At 37.6% G+C, this 12936-nt stretch overlaps 1 protein-coding gene across 2 annotated transcripts in view; it reads right to left on the bottom strand.

The window, feature by feature from the left end:
* Positions 1 to 1083: 1083 nt before the first annotated feature.
* Positions 1084 to 12936, bottom strand: part of LOC134796083 (dual oxidase) — a 61380-nt gene continuing 49527 nt past the window's right edge. For both annotated transcript variants that reach the window (XM_063768020.1, XM_063768021.1), the window contains 14 exons: positions 12564 to 12719; positions 12104 to 12250; positions 11895 to 12026; positions 11378 to 11581; positions 10465 to 10652; positions 10083 to 10350; positions 9572 to 9800; positions 9042 to 9259; positions 8748 to 8862; positions 6128 to 6311; positions 3629 to 3788; positions 2958 to 3113; positions 2627 to 2755; positions 1084 to 1783 (listed from right to left, as the gene is read on the bottom strand). In XM_063768020.1, the coding sequence (XP_063624090.1) occupies positions 1655 to 1783; positions 2627 to 2755; positions 2958 to 3113; positions 3629 to 3788; positions 6128 to 6311; positions 8748 to 8862; positions 9042 to 9259; positions 9572 to 9800; positions 10083 to 10350; positions 10465 to 10652; positions 11378 to 11581; positions 11895 to 12026; positions 12104 to 12250; positions 12564 to 12719 (2415 nt within the window). In that variant the 3' untranslated portion in view covers positions 1084 to 1654. The remainder of the gene's footprint in view (positions 1784 to 2626; positions 2756 to 2957; positions 3114 to 3628; positions 3789 to 6127; positions 6312 to 8747; positions 8863 to 9041; positions 9260 to 9571; positions 9801 to 10082; positions 10351 to 10464; positions 10653 to 11377; positions 11582 to 11894; positions 12027 to 12103; positions 12251 to 12563; positions 12720 to 12936) is intronic.

The raw sequence follows: 12936 nt of genomic DNA, 5'->3' as shown, positions 1-12936 counted from the left end.
GTCTTGTACTAACCGTACAATTTCATCGTTTTACCCCACTGGCGAAATAGCCCCAATGGGCTGAAGCCATAATTTTAAAAGAATGAATGAATGAATGAATGTAGATGTCAAATTCCTTGGTAATTTGCGTTGCAGTCGTTGCGATATTGATGTTGTGATTATCTAACGTTCACTCCCTCACTTGTTTGATCAAGGAGATTGACAGTGACATAGCCGTCGTCAACTCTGCAGCATTAGCAGTAGGTAACGCCGCAACAGTAATGCTTATATGCAGTTGCCAACCGAATGTGGTGAACGAGTACTTACCTTCATTCATTTTACCTATTGCCATTTTACATTACAAGTTGGAAGGAATATTGATACATATTTGAATTAACTAGTAAGTTGTGTGGAAAGGCTTCATCTAGGTAGTTGAAACTTACAACTATGTAGTTATGTAGTTAGATTAGGTTAGTTTTATAAGCTTATACTGCGTTGTAATTACTCTCACCATATAAATAATTTACTTCGGCCACCCTGCCCTTGCCCAATGCATTGTAAATGATTTGATAATTATGTCTTGTTTGTAAAACATAATAGCAGCGTGTCTTGAGCGGCAAGGCTGTTGTTTGCCTTTTACTTCGAATCAAGACTCAGCTCAAATGCAGACCATAAATAATTTTCAAGAGCACATGTCTAGCCACGAGGGAATTGTCCTACTTTTTAACTGCCAGTATGTACTTACCTAATGGTGTAAAAGGCAATGTTAATTTATTTACGTTAAATGTTATGGACTAAGAGCTAGCCCCGGAAAATAGTTCATGATAAAGAGAGTAAGTAAGATGAAGAGCTGCAAGATGGCGGAACCAGTACTAGAGATAGTACATATACCTACCTATAACAAACTAATCGTCAAGTTTCTTTGCTCTCATTATCCTGTTACCATTTTCCGGGGCTAGCTCTCTATCTATAAAACTGTGTGGTCTTATGATTTCAACCTCAACGTTTTTGTCTTTTTAGGTTTCGTTTCTTCAAATCTATACTATGTAATTAGGTATCACATTTTTAAAGGGACACGACTAATGAAACTCGTTACATACAAACAATATTTTTATTAAATAATATTTACAATTTAACGAACAAAACATTAAATTTAAATATACTAGCCGATCATTTTATTTACTTATATTTTACATTATTTACATAACATAGCTTCTTTCTTCGAGTATTTCTTTAATGTCGTACATATATAAGCAGATAAATGAATAGAATATTTTAACTAGGTACATCTTTAAGCTAGGTCTGGTTTTGTACATGTAATAATGCGAGATTTGTTACTGTATTTGTACTAAATCATTTGTATAAAAAAATAGAAAGTCAATGATGAAATAAGTAAATGGTTTAAGCGTATAATGAAATAAATAAATTAATTTGTGATTTACCTCTAGTTAGTATATTAACATATAACGGGACATAGAAGGCTATAACACGTATAACGAGTACAGTGGCAAATCTGGGCTCTCGGTGTGTAAACTTATCACCATAATATTCCGCGTAAAAAAGGAATGCGCCTGAGATAACTACTCGATCTTTGATTGTTTTACTACACTGAATACTGTCATGGCACTATACTCGTTAAGTGTATTGGAAGCTCTAGCTTGGCGGGTCGGCTGGGCTAGCCGAAGTTCTCGAAGTGGTGTATGAAGTATGGCAGCCGACGCGTCCTGTTGACTTGCTCGCAGGCAGACATCACAGATTTGGTGAGTGGCCGTGGCCCACACGAGAACACGCCAATCTTCGACACCTGCGTGCAATATCAATAATTATACATACTACTTAATTGCGGTTTTAAGCTATAACTCCTACCCGCCTGTCCTGAGACCTGAAAAGTCTTTGAATACCTACATTATGTTAAAATCTTAAAGTGTAAGTAGGTGTAATTACGAATGCGATAGGTAACGTAAACGTGTACCCAGTTTAAATAAAACAAAATAATAGATACAAACAGTAAATATAGCAATACAATGAGCAAGATTGCATGTCTCTATTTATATGGATGGATGTTCTCAAATCAGTTAGATAAAATTTAATAATGTATATGAGCATGACATATTCATAAATGACTTAATCAGACATGAAGGGCCAGTCACCTACCTACTCTATTTTACGCCGCTCGTATGTTTTATGATGGTCTAACGTAGGTGAAAGTAGTACCTAATGGTTTTACCACGGTTATTATAATTTACGTCAGATGGCGTAGGTACAACCTCCGTATAATTTGCGTTACAATTACAAGTCAATTTGTCGAAGAGCCGTGTTTGCGTAACAACTACGGAGGCAAGGCAGTCTGTTCCATCTGAACCATTAGTCTATTATCGAGAGTCAGATTTAGATTTTAACATTATGAAACCAGTTTGATTTTTAATAGTATATCCCGCTCGTGCAAAAAAAAATGGTCCGAGAGGCACGCACAAAGATTGAAACGTTTATTTAATAATTTAAATACATATTTCTTCTCTATTTATTCTGTCATGCATTTGGCAGAGAGACAATTTAAGTAGGTACCTATCTAATTGTCTATCAAATCGTTCATTGTGTTCCGCCAAGAGCAACCAACTAGAAGATATTTAGCAACAGGGATACTCACGTAGCTGTGTTTTTTCTGGACGAATTTTAGGAAGGAGGACATGTCGGGCCGACCGAAGTGATTTACTGCCTTCAACCCCGTGAACATGGACGTGCGTGATAGACGCTGGAAGTGGTTCTCGCAAATATACTGCAACAAGAAAAGACCATAGTTTAAAAACATATTTGATTAAGTTTTCACATCAATAACTACATAAAATTATGCGATAGATCTTCAGCTTAAGATTTCAACGGAAAAAAAATTGTGGAGGTTTCCGGTTCTGAATTATCTGTTCAAGTTTTTTTGTATGGTAGGGGCCTAAATGCATGTAAATCACGATGACAACACTTACCAGCATGGTAGTCCGAAGGTCGAACTTGTGGAAGAACTGCGTGATGAAGATGTGTATCTCGAGCACATTGGTGACGTCCTTGCGCTCCACGTCGCGCAGCACGTCGATGAACCACTCGAAATGCTTGTGCGACGGACAGATCCACAGGAAGTACACCTGGTATGGAATATTAGTTTAAGATACCTGCTAGGTTGTTATATGAAAGTGTAAAAAGTTATCGCATGAAATCAATGATCATATTTATGTGCTTGTTATCTTTCAGACGCAAGGAAAATGTCGGTACCAAATATGTGAAATTGGATAATAAATAGCCGGCATCAAAGAATATATGAAAATAACGGCACTATACCTATATACAAATAACAGGGATATTTTGTAGAAATAGGTTTTTTTTGTGATCGCTTTTAAGCTGATCACTACTGTTATTAAAAATAAATTATATCGTGCAAATTGAATATTGTTACCAAAAATATTGAAAGTAACACAAAATAATACTTTCATCAGTCCTTACAAAACCTTTTTTATTTATTTTATTTATTTGGAGATCCAACAGCTATGATATTAACATAGAAATTATAGTAGATACAGGAACCAATTATAAGAACTCACAGGTCGTGATATAATACTAAACTAACAGGTACTTCTTATAGTTACTAAGGTTTTAACCATACCTTTTTACACGCAACTCCGGAGTACCGATTGGTAGAGGTGCCAAAGACGAGATCGTTGAGGATGGACGCGTAGGGCGTAACACCGATGCCGCCGCCCACCATCACCGCCACCTCGAACTTGTACCAGTCCTGGTTTCCACCGCCGAATGGCCCTTGGATTCTATACAACCAAAACAAAATATACTTCGAGATCAATTCAATCGTCATCAAATAGCTTTAGTATTAAATAAATACATTTCCTGTTGATACTAAATAGTAAACCAGTTAGGTATTAATAACTACATATTCATTCGCATCCAGGGTCCCGGTTTGTTTCACTTCAGCTCTTTATTATGAACTTATGAAAGTCTTTCAAAAAACGCTTATTAAGTACTATTATAGTACTTGTGATGTTCACTTAACATCATTAATCTAGTTTACTTTTAGAGGAATTATATTGATTATAGGTAAATAAAACAATTTATTATTCGGTCCATACAGAGCGCCCGTAACACAGCGGCCGCCATCATGCGCACCAGTGTTGCCAGCCATCTGCTTATTTATTGATGAACACCACAGTACCCATAGTCTACGCACCAGTTCGGAGTAGGGAATGCTCCCAGTACCGAGTTTGTATGGCGAAAACCCGGAATTCCCAGTTCCGGTACTGTATTTGTATAGAAAAATGGTACCGGGAGCACTTCCTAGCTCGGAGCAAGAGCAATTAGAAGCGACTTTCGTACGACCTTGCGTTCGGTATACACCTTCATGTTTTCTTAATCCGAAAATCCTCGAAGGCCATAAATAGGAAATTTTACCTTCTGCATTAATACCTAATCGATAAGTAATTACAAAGTTTATATTCGAACAAAAACAACAAGGACGAGAAAAAGGGATTTGACGTAACCATAGAATTAGAATTTCATATACACTCAAAAGCAATGAAAACCGGTAATTTTTAAATCATATTGCATACTACAAAGTGGCCCATATTAATTGCTCTTGAGTGTAGTTCGTGACTGCGACATTAGATGCAAAGACATCCATAATCATGTGCACTCACTTTGGCAATGTTTTGCTAACATATTTGTGAAATGTTATCACATTTACGAGGTCGCTAGTTGGGGACCTCTAATGATTTAATAGTAGTAGCGGTTGACCAAAATCAGCTGCAAATGGTGTTAAAGGTATGAAAATCGGCACGATTAATCTTTAGGCCATTTGAATCAATTTGACCCGTAGCACAAAAAAAAACAAACGGAAAGGAGTTATGCCGTCATCTTTTTTTGTATGGAAAAATAAAAAAAATTGTTTAGAAACCTATCGTGTGTGGTATTAAATGAAAGGGAATTTTGAGTCGGTTCTAAAAATATATCACATTATCATATTTCCGTCACTTGCATTCAATTAAAATAAATATAATTTTCAAAACATACCAAGTTTGGGCTCCTCCAGATACGAAACCGTTGAATTATTTTTTACAAAATATACCTCAAGTAATACCCAATATATATTTTAATATATATATTTTTATATATATTTTAATATATTTTTTTTAATTTTTTTATTATTACAAATTGTGATCTATCAATCTATCAATGAAACGGCCTCCTAGCCTAGTCGATAGTGACCCTGCCTATGAAGCAGGAGGTCCCAGGTTCGAATCCTGGTAAGGGCATTTATTTGTGTGTTCATCATCATCATCACACAAATAAATGCCCATATACACATATATACAAGCCCTGGCAAGGGCATTTATTTGTGTGATGATGATGATGAACCACCAGGTTTCGAACCTGGGACCTCCTGCTTCATAGGCAGGATCACTATCGACTAGGCTAGGAGGCCATTTCATTGATAGATCACAATTTGTAAAATAAAAAATGTTTAAATTATACTAAAACTAAATATTTTCGAAATTAATTTCTTGGTGGTTAGATATGAGGATATTGGGTATTACTTGAGGTATATTTTGTAAAAAATAATTCAACGGTTTCGTATCTGGAGGAGCCCTTGGTATGTTTTGAAAATTATTTTTATTTTAATTGAATGCAAGTGACGGAAATATAATAATGTGATATATTTTTAGAACCGGCTCAAAATGTCCTTTCATTTAACGTGTCGTTGTATCGTGTGTGGTATTCCACACACGATATGTTTCTGAACAATTTTTTTTATTTTTCCATACAAAAAAAAGATGACGTCATAACTCCTTTCCGTTTGTTTTTTTTTGGTGCTACGGATCAAATTGATTCAAATGGCCTAAAGATTAATCGTGCCGATTTTCATACCTTTAACACCATTGGCAGCTGATTCCCGAATTTCAGGGTGTACCGCTATCACTATAATGAGTTCCATTTTGTAGAAGAAACTTTCAAATAGGTAAAGTTACGTTACATAACATTTTAATTACACTTATGTTAGGAACATAATGTCTAAACAACTGTAGAAATATGTAGACAAAGCCTTCATGCATGGTCAATAACAGAATAACCAAAAAATACGAATAAAATACGTTACCTTATCTTCGGATGATCTTCAGGGTTATAATTGCAGGGATCGAAGTAGTTCCTCAACTTCCACGTCCACGGCCCCTGTGCCTTGATGTGGCAGGAGAGGAAGTTCTCATGCGGCGCCGATGTCAGCGTGAACGAGTGGAACTCCTCCTTTTTGAACGCTGTGCATGCTAGGCGGACCCACTGACCTATTATAAAGCAAATCCATTTTATGCCTGAGCAATATGTTACTACTATGGTCGCGCTTATCGACGAGATTGCCGAAAAATGTCAGGTTCGTCAGAATTCGCTCTCAATCGTGACGTGTTAAATAGAGTTAGACCAAGAAAAGTCTGCATTGATCTTGATAGCATACGCAACGCAAGTGTTATTTACTTAGGTACCTATATGTCATGATTTTATAGAAGTTAGATTTTTTAAATAATACTTGCACTGCGTGTGCTATCAAAATCGTTGCAGACTTGTTTTGGACTCTAGTAACAATTGCTTTCTCAATTCAATAACGGACGGATTGTACATACGTCCACTGGGCTTACAATGGCGAGATTAGGCTAAGGCGGATCCATAAAATACATACGAATAATAAAATAAAAATAAATGTGACATAATATTGTGAGAACAGTTTTAGGGTGATGCCTCAATATAGATAATTATTATAAAGATTTATTATTTGTGTCTTCCATAACATGTACGTACTTTCCTAAATATATTAACTTAATCTTTGGAATCAGAATATTTACATTTAAAGACCATCTTTGACACACATCGCCATCGTACCGTAAATTTATGTTAACGCTACCTTTAGTCAAATACGGAGCGGTGAACATCAAACCGCACCTTACAACTATTATGGTTAATTTACCATAACCAGTTAATGCTAAATTGTATGTATTAACGTTAGATTACATTCACAGAACTATTATTATCATTTAGTCTACACACATTTGTATAGACAGACAGCCAGCAAGCCTTCAGTAGGAAGTGCATATACTTGGAAAATTTGACTAATGTCGCTGTGGCCCGGTGGCCGAGTGGTTCAGGCACCTGCCGCGATAGCAGAGGACGCTGGTTCGATTCCAGCCTGGGGCACTGGAGGCCTTGGTCACTTTTTCTTAGTATATGACATTTATTTCAGTTTATAATTTATATAGTAGTGTTTCTACTTGATAAAAACAAATTAAAATATTTTCTGAAAAATAATTTAATTTGTTCAAATACTTCATAGTATTGATTGGCAGCGCCATCTCTCTCGCTAGCTCGGTATCATCATGAGAATGATCCAGATAGAAGGTTCGAACCATACTGTTCTACCTTAGAGATGGCCAGGGGGCGCCACAAGCCTTCAGTAGGAAGTGCATATACTTGGAAAATTTGACTAATGTCGCTGTGGCCCGGTGGCCGAGTGGTTCAGGCACCTGCCGCGATAGCAGAGGACGCTGGTTCGATTCCAGCCTGGGGCACTGGAGGCCTTGGTCACTTTTTCTTAGTATATGACATTTATTTCAGTTTATAATTTATATAGTAGTGTTTCTACTTGATAAAAACAAATTAAAATATTTTCTGAAAAATAATTTAATTTGTTCAAATACTTCATAGTATTGATTGGCAGCGCCATCTCTCTCGCTAGCTCGGTATCATCATGAGAATGATCCAGATAGAAGGTTCGAACCATACTGTTCTACCTTAGAGATGGCCAGGGGGCGCCACAAGCCTTCAGTAGGAAGTGCATATACTTGGAAAATTTGACTAATGTCGCTGTGGCCCGGTGGCCGAGTGGTTCAGGCACCTGCCGCGATAGCAGAGGACGCTGGTTCGATTCCAGCCTGGGGCACTGGAGGCCTTGGTCACTTTTTCTTAGTATATGACATTTATTTCAGTTTATAATTTATATAGTAGTGTTTCTACTTGATAAAAACAAATTAAAATATTTTCTGAAAAATAATTTAATTTGTTCAAATACTTCATAGTATTGATTGGCAGCGCCATCTCTCTCGCTAGCTCGGTATCATCATGAGAATGATCCAGATAGAAGGTTCGAACCATACTGTTCTACCTTAGAGATGGCCAGGGGGCGCCACAAGCCTTCAGTAGGAAGTGCATATACTTGGAAAATTTGACTAATGTCGCTGTGGCCCGGTGGCCGAGTGGTTCAGGCACCTGCCGCGATAGCAGAGGACGCTGGTTCGATTCCAGCCTGGGGCACTGGAGGCCTTGGTCACTTTTTCTTAGTATATGACATTTATTTCAGTTTATAGTTAATATTGAATTATTATTCAAATCAAATGTGCTAAGAATTTCACAAAAAGATCGTTACCTAAACATATTTTTTTAACAAAAATACTAGTTTAAGATTTCACACCGATACGAAACTGACCTGTCAGTGTCAAAGGTGACATTTCTTCAACCAAAAACGTTATTTTTGAGACTGACAGATCGGTATCGTATCGGTGTCACATCTTATAAGCATTTTTCGAATTGGACCGTCCGTCACCAGAGCATGGTCCTCTTTAACTTGTAAAATAGATAGTTATAATCGGCGTGCCGCGTCATGCAAATTCATTTTGCACGATTCTAAACTTTAACTATGATTATTTATTTGTATCACAAAAGTAAACTATTTTTACCTGATAGATACTTCAGATTAGGAGGTCTGTAAAATTTGATTTTGATGACATCTGAGGGCAGCATTTCCGTTTCTTGGACATCTAATGCCAAGTATTTTGTTCGAAGTGACACTACCTGGCAACCAAAAAAACATATAAATATTAAATGAAGTTCACATGAAGTGATATCAATAGACTTAGTTTATACGATAAAATAAAATTTAACGATACTAACGCGTAAGATATGCAGGGCCTTACTTAACTACAAATTGAAATGGTTGCAATAAAGCTTAGATCCTTGTAACCATAGCTTACCTTATCCAATGTGTATATAATAGCGGGTCCAAGGAAGAATATCCAGAAACGCGGGGCGCCAGTGAGTCGCGCGAGACCATGGACCAGACACAGCGCGTACAGCGCGACGTGCAGCGAGTGCGCGCGCCAGAACCAAGGATAGGCTCGCTTGCGGATCGTTGGGTGCGCGAACACGAAGATTATGCACATTATCACGAACAACAGCACTCCAGATATGCCTGTTAATGAAGTCATTAAATCACTAAAGCTGAATGCAGTACCTAAGTTTGAAATCAAAACTTTCACTAGTCACTACGACATCTGTATCACACTATTCATACTCCTAATTAAATAAATAAACTTCATGGCCAGAGTGCTTATTCGGTTTCTACTTAATTTCTACGAGTAACAATTAGTTTGTTTTTTTTTCTCGATTAATTCCAGTCAAATTTTCAGAGAAAAAAAGATGCGTCAACATGAGGCCATGATGGGAAGCGGTGAACCATACTAAAGCAATCAGAAAGAAATAATCAAGAAAGTACTTTTTATACCTGTTACTGTTTGGAACACCCAATAAGTGATCCCCGGTCTGAAGTCAGACGTGAAGTGAACCTCCTTGGTAAGACAGCGCAGGTTCTCGACGGGCTGCGTGGACACGTGGTAGAAATTCACCATGTGCCCCGCCGTGTGCAGCAGCGAGAAGAACAGGGCCGTGCACGCCACGATCTTATGGAACTGGATACTGGAGTCCAGGGGGATGTATTGTTGGATACTGAATTCCTAGGTGAATTAAAATACCTAATTATGTTTTATCGGAAAATGGATTTTAATAGTTTAATTTAACTTTAAATTGAATTAAATTAAAATATGAAGTAAAACCAAAAGAAGGATTTAAATAAGACAAAGGAGCGATAGCTCCGGCAGGGCATGCTGAATTTTTGCTGGTGTTTTTTCCAAAGTTAACCAATGCAATATTTGATACGATAGTTTAGTACATTTATCAAAGATATTTTCATGAATTTCATGGTAAATTAATATAACTATCATAACCACAAAAAATACCTTTAGTTTGGTTAACAAATTTCTGGACATTGTCAGTAGTAGGAGACTATAGCAGAAGGACAGGGAGGCAGCTGATCCTCTTGTTATTGCTATTCCGACGCCCATGATGTGCCTCAGATCCAGATGTTCTGACATAAAGGAATAGTGCGCGAAGCGTTCTACGAATAGCCCTATTGTTACGACGTAGAAGATAAAGAGGTAAAAGATATTCTGTCTGTTCTCTTCTAAGAATGTTGTTAGGTAATCCCATTTCAGAAGTAACCAGTGTCTGAAAAAAAAAATCATATATATATTTTCAAGTTAAGAAATAAAAATACTTTATTAGAGATCTTACTTAGTATAATCCTCATCCTTCTCTCATCGACCAGTATATATTTTTTACCTGGATTGTTCCATTGAGGGTTCAATATGGAAGCTTGTCATCCTAGCTACGTTTGTTGAGGTGTCCAAGAAGTTCTGTTTGGCGCCTTTGCAATCTAACCCGATTGCTACAAACTCTCCCTTGTACTCTTTCATCATTACTTTGAAATCGGAATACGTAAGGTGATCTTTATGTTGAAGGCCGGCATCCTAAAATAAACAATATAATTATTAAACCCTCTCGTGAATCTTCAATTCAGTAGAATTACTAAGTTTGCTTGAGTGAACATTTAAGCATTGAAACAATCTGTTTAAGTGTGCATACAAATTCAATTGTTAGGCAACGTTTCTAATTGCTAAGTAGTTTTCGTAGGTAATTAAAGGGATCCATAAGTTATGGGCCATAACCAATTCAATAAAAAAGATATGTGAAGTGAAGCTAGGAATGTACACATAAAGATGGGTGTACCTACTACATTTTTTTTAATTAATATGCATATTCAGGTAAGGTACAGGGGGGGGCCCATTTCGACTGCGGGGCAATTTCAACTAATCGAAATATCTTCCATGTTTTACATTATTAACTAGAGTCACAAACAACACATCTTTTTCGCTATCTGGACATACATGGCACTCTAGCTAATAATGTAAAACATGGAAGATATTTCGATTAAGTAGTTGAAATTTCCCTGCTTTCGAAATTGCCCCCTGCACCTTATGTAATGTGATGAATTGATGATAAAAAAATGAGAATTTGTGTTGTGTTTTATAACCTGTATGCTTACCCCCTTTACATATACAACTTATCATCCTTTTACAGTCAAAATGACAAAAGGGGCAAACAATTATCAATTTTTTACAGATTTGATAAAAGTTTATGAATAACGCCATAAATATGTAGACTGGATTGGAAATGCTTAAAGCCAGATACTAACAGAGAACATGCCATCGATGAGCTCGGTGACGTGTTCATCCCTCAAGGACGTGGTGCGCGCGATCTCGACGAGCGACCGCAACATCTCGCTGAGCTCGCCCTTGTCGATGACTCCGTTCCGGTCGTTGTCGCACATGTCGAAGATGATCCGCAGCTTGTCGTCCGTCGCGCCTCGGGAGAATAGCACTACCGTGTCCAAAAATTCCTGTCAAAAATTTCGGCTCACGTGAGAGACGTTCTAAGTTAGTCAGTAAATCTTTTGATAGTCGAGTGAACACTAATTGCATCAAGCGTCGTCCTTTACTCTACAGTACGGATAATACGGATATATTACTTTTTTTCATATCATACGACTCATATACGTTACTGCCGCACCAACATACTTGTAAGAAAGGGACGGCCATGATGACAGACGATAAAAGCTCGTCTATCTGGCTTCTGGACTAACGAACTAACTTTTTTTTAATATATCACGTAAGAATTGCTCATAATACTTATGTTATGAAGCACATAGGTACCTGGAATGATATCCGTCCATCGCTGTCCTTGTCGACGATGTTAAACATTTTCTTGACAAAAACAGCATCAGCTTTCATACCCAGCGCACTTGCAAATTCAGACTTTGACAGTGACGTCCTCATCACAATAGACTGAAAAGAAAGTTGATATTATTAAGTATTCCATTTTTTATCATATTTTAGTATCAATAAAACCAAGTGTTGTGTACCTCTGGGTCGGCGTCTTCGTTTTTCCTTCGCTTTTCTCCGGGTGCAAGACCGAAAGTAATGGCGTATGCTTCTCTGAAGAAATGTTCCAATTTGCGTTGTCTGCGTTCACGTGTTTCTGCTGTCGCTAATATTTGTTCACGGCGCCCCTATAAAATAGTATGAAAAGTAAAGTTTCACTAGACTACATGAAAAATACTTTCTTTTCATAAATAGTAGTGCGAGTCTATCTATGACGCTATGTTATTTTTCGTCCCGGATTGCGACGAAATAAAAGTGTAAAAAGCACCGTTTTCTGCTACGCTAGGAAGGTGTAATATATTGCAGCTCGACAGGGCTGAGTCCATCTCAAATATTGGCGTCATGCTCACGCGGCATTCGGATCAGCACGAGCAGCCTTGTATAGATCTCGTGTCCTGATCACAGTAGTTTATATTTTCTATAACTGGGAAGGGATTGTACCTGGTTAAGGTTAAGTGCCTTCTTGTGCTGTGCGAGGAAGGCGTCGAGCTTGACGAGGAACTTGCGACGCGACGCGATCGAGTCCATTTCCAGCACGAGGTCGTGTTCGCGCGGTGCTCGTATCAGCACCAGTGGCCGCTTACTGTTGCGCGTGTCCTGAAAAAAATAGTATGTGTTATCTTTCTTAATACGACTGACATAGATTTACAAACTTAGTTAAGACAAAAGAATTTTGACATTGGAAATGTCTTTTCGTTCGCTCCAGTATACGGTCCGATTTCACGAAAAAGTGCGATCCCCTTATATCTCGGAAAGTTGTGAAGATATGATATTAAAAAATAGGCTCAAAGACGCATAATCACGAGAGCTGTAA

Source organism: Cydia splendana, chromosome 13 (assembly GCF_910591565.1).
Source record: "Cydia splendana chromosome 13, ilCydSple1.2, whole genome shotgun sequence".
Taxonomy (NCBI): domain Eukaryota; kingdom Metazoa; phylum Arthropoda; class Insecta; order Lepidoptera; family Tortricidae; genus Cydia; species Cydia splendana.
The sequence above is the reverse complement of the archived record's forward strand: the minus strand, read 5'-3'. Positions and strand labels throughout refer to the sequence as shown.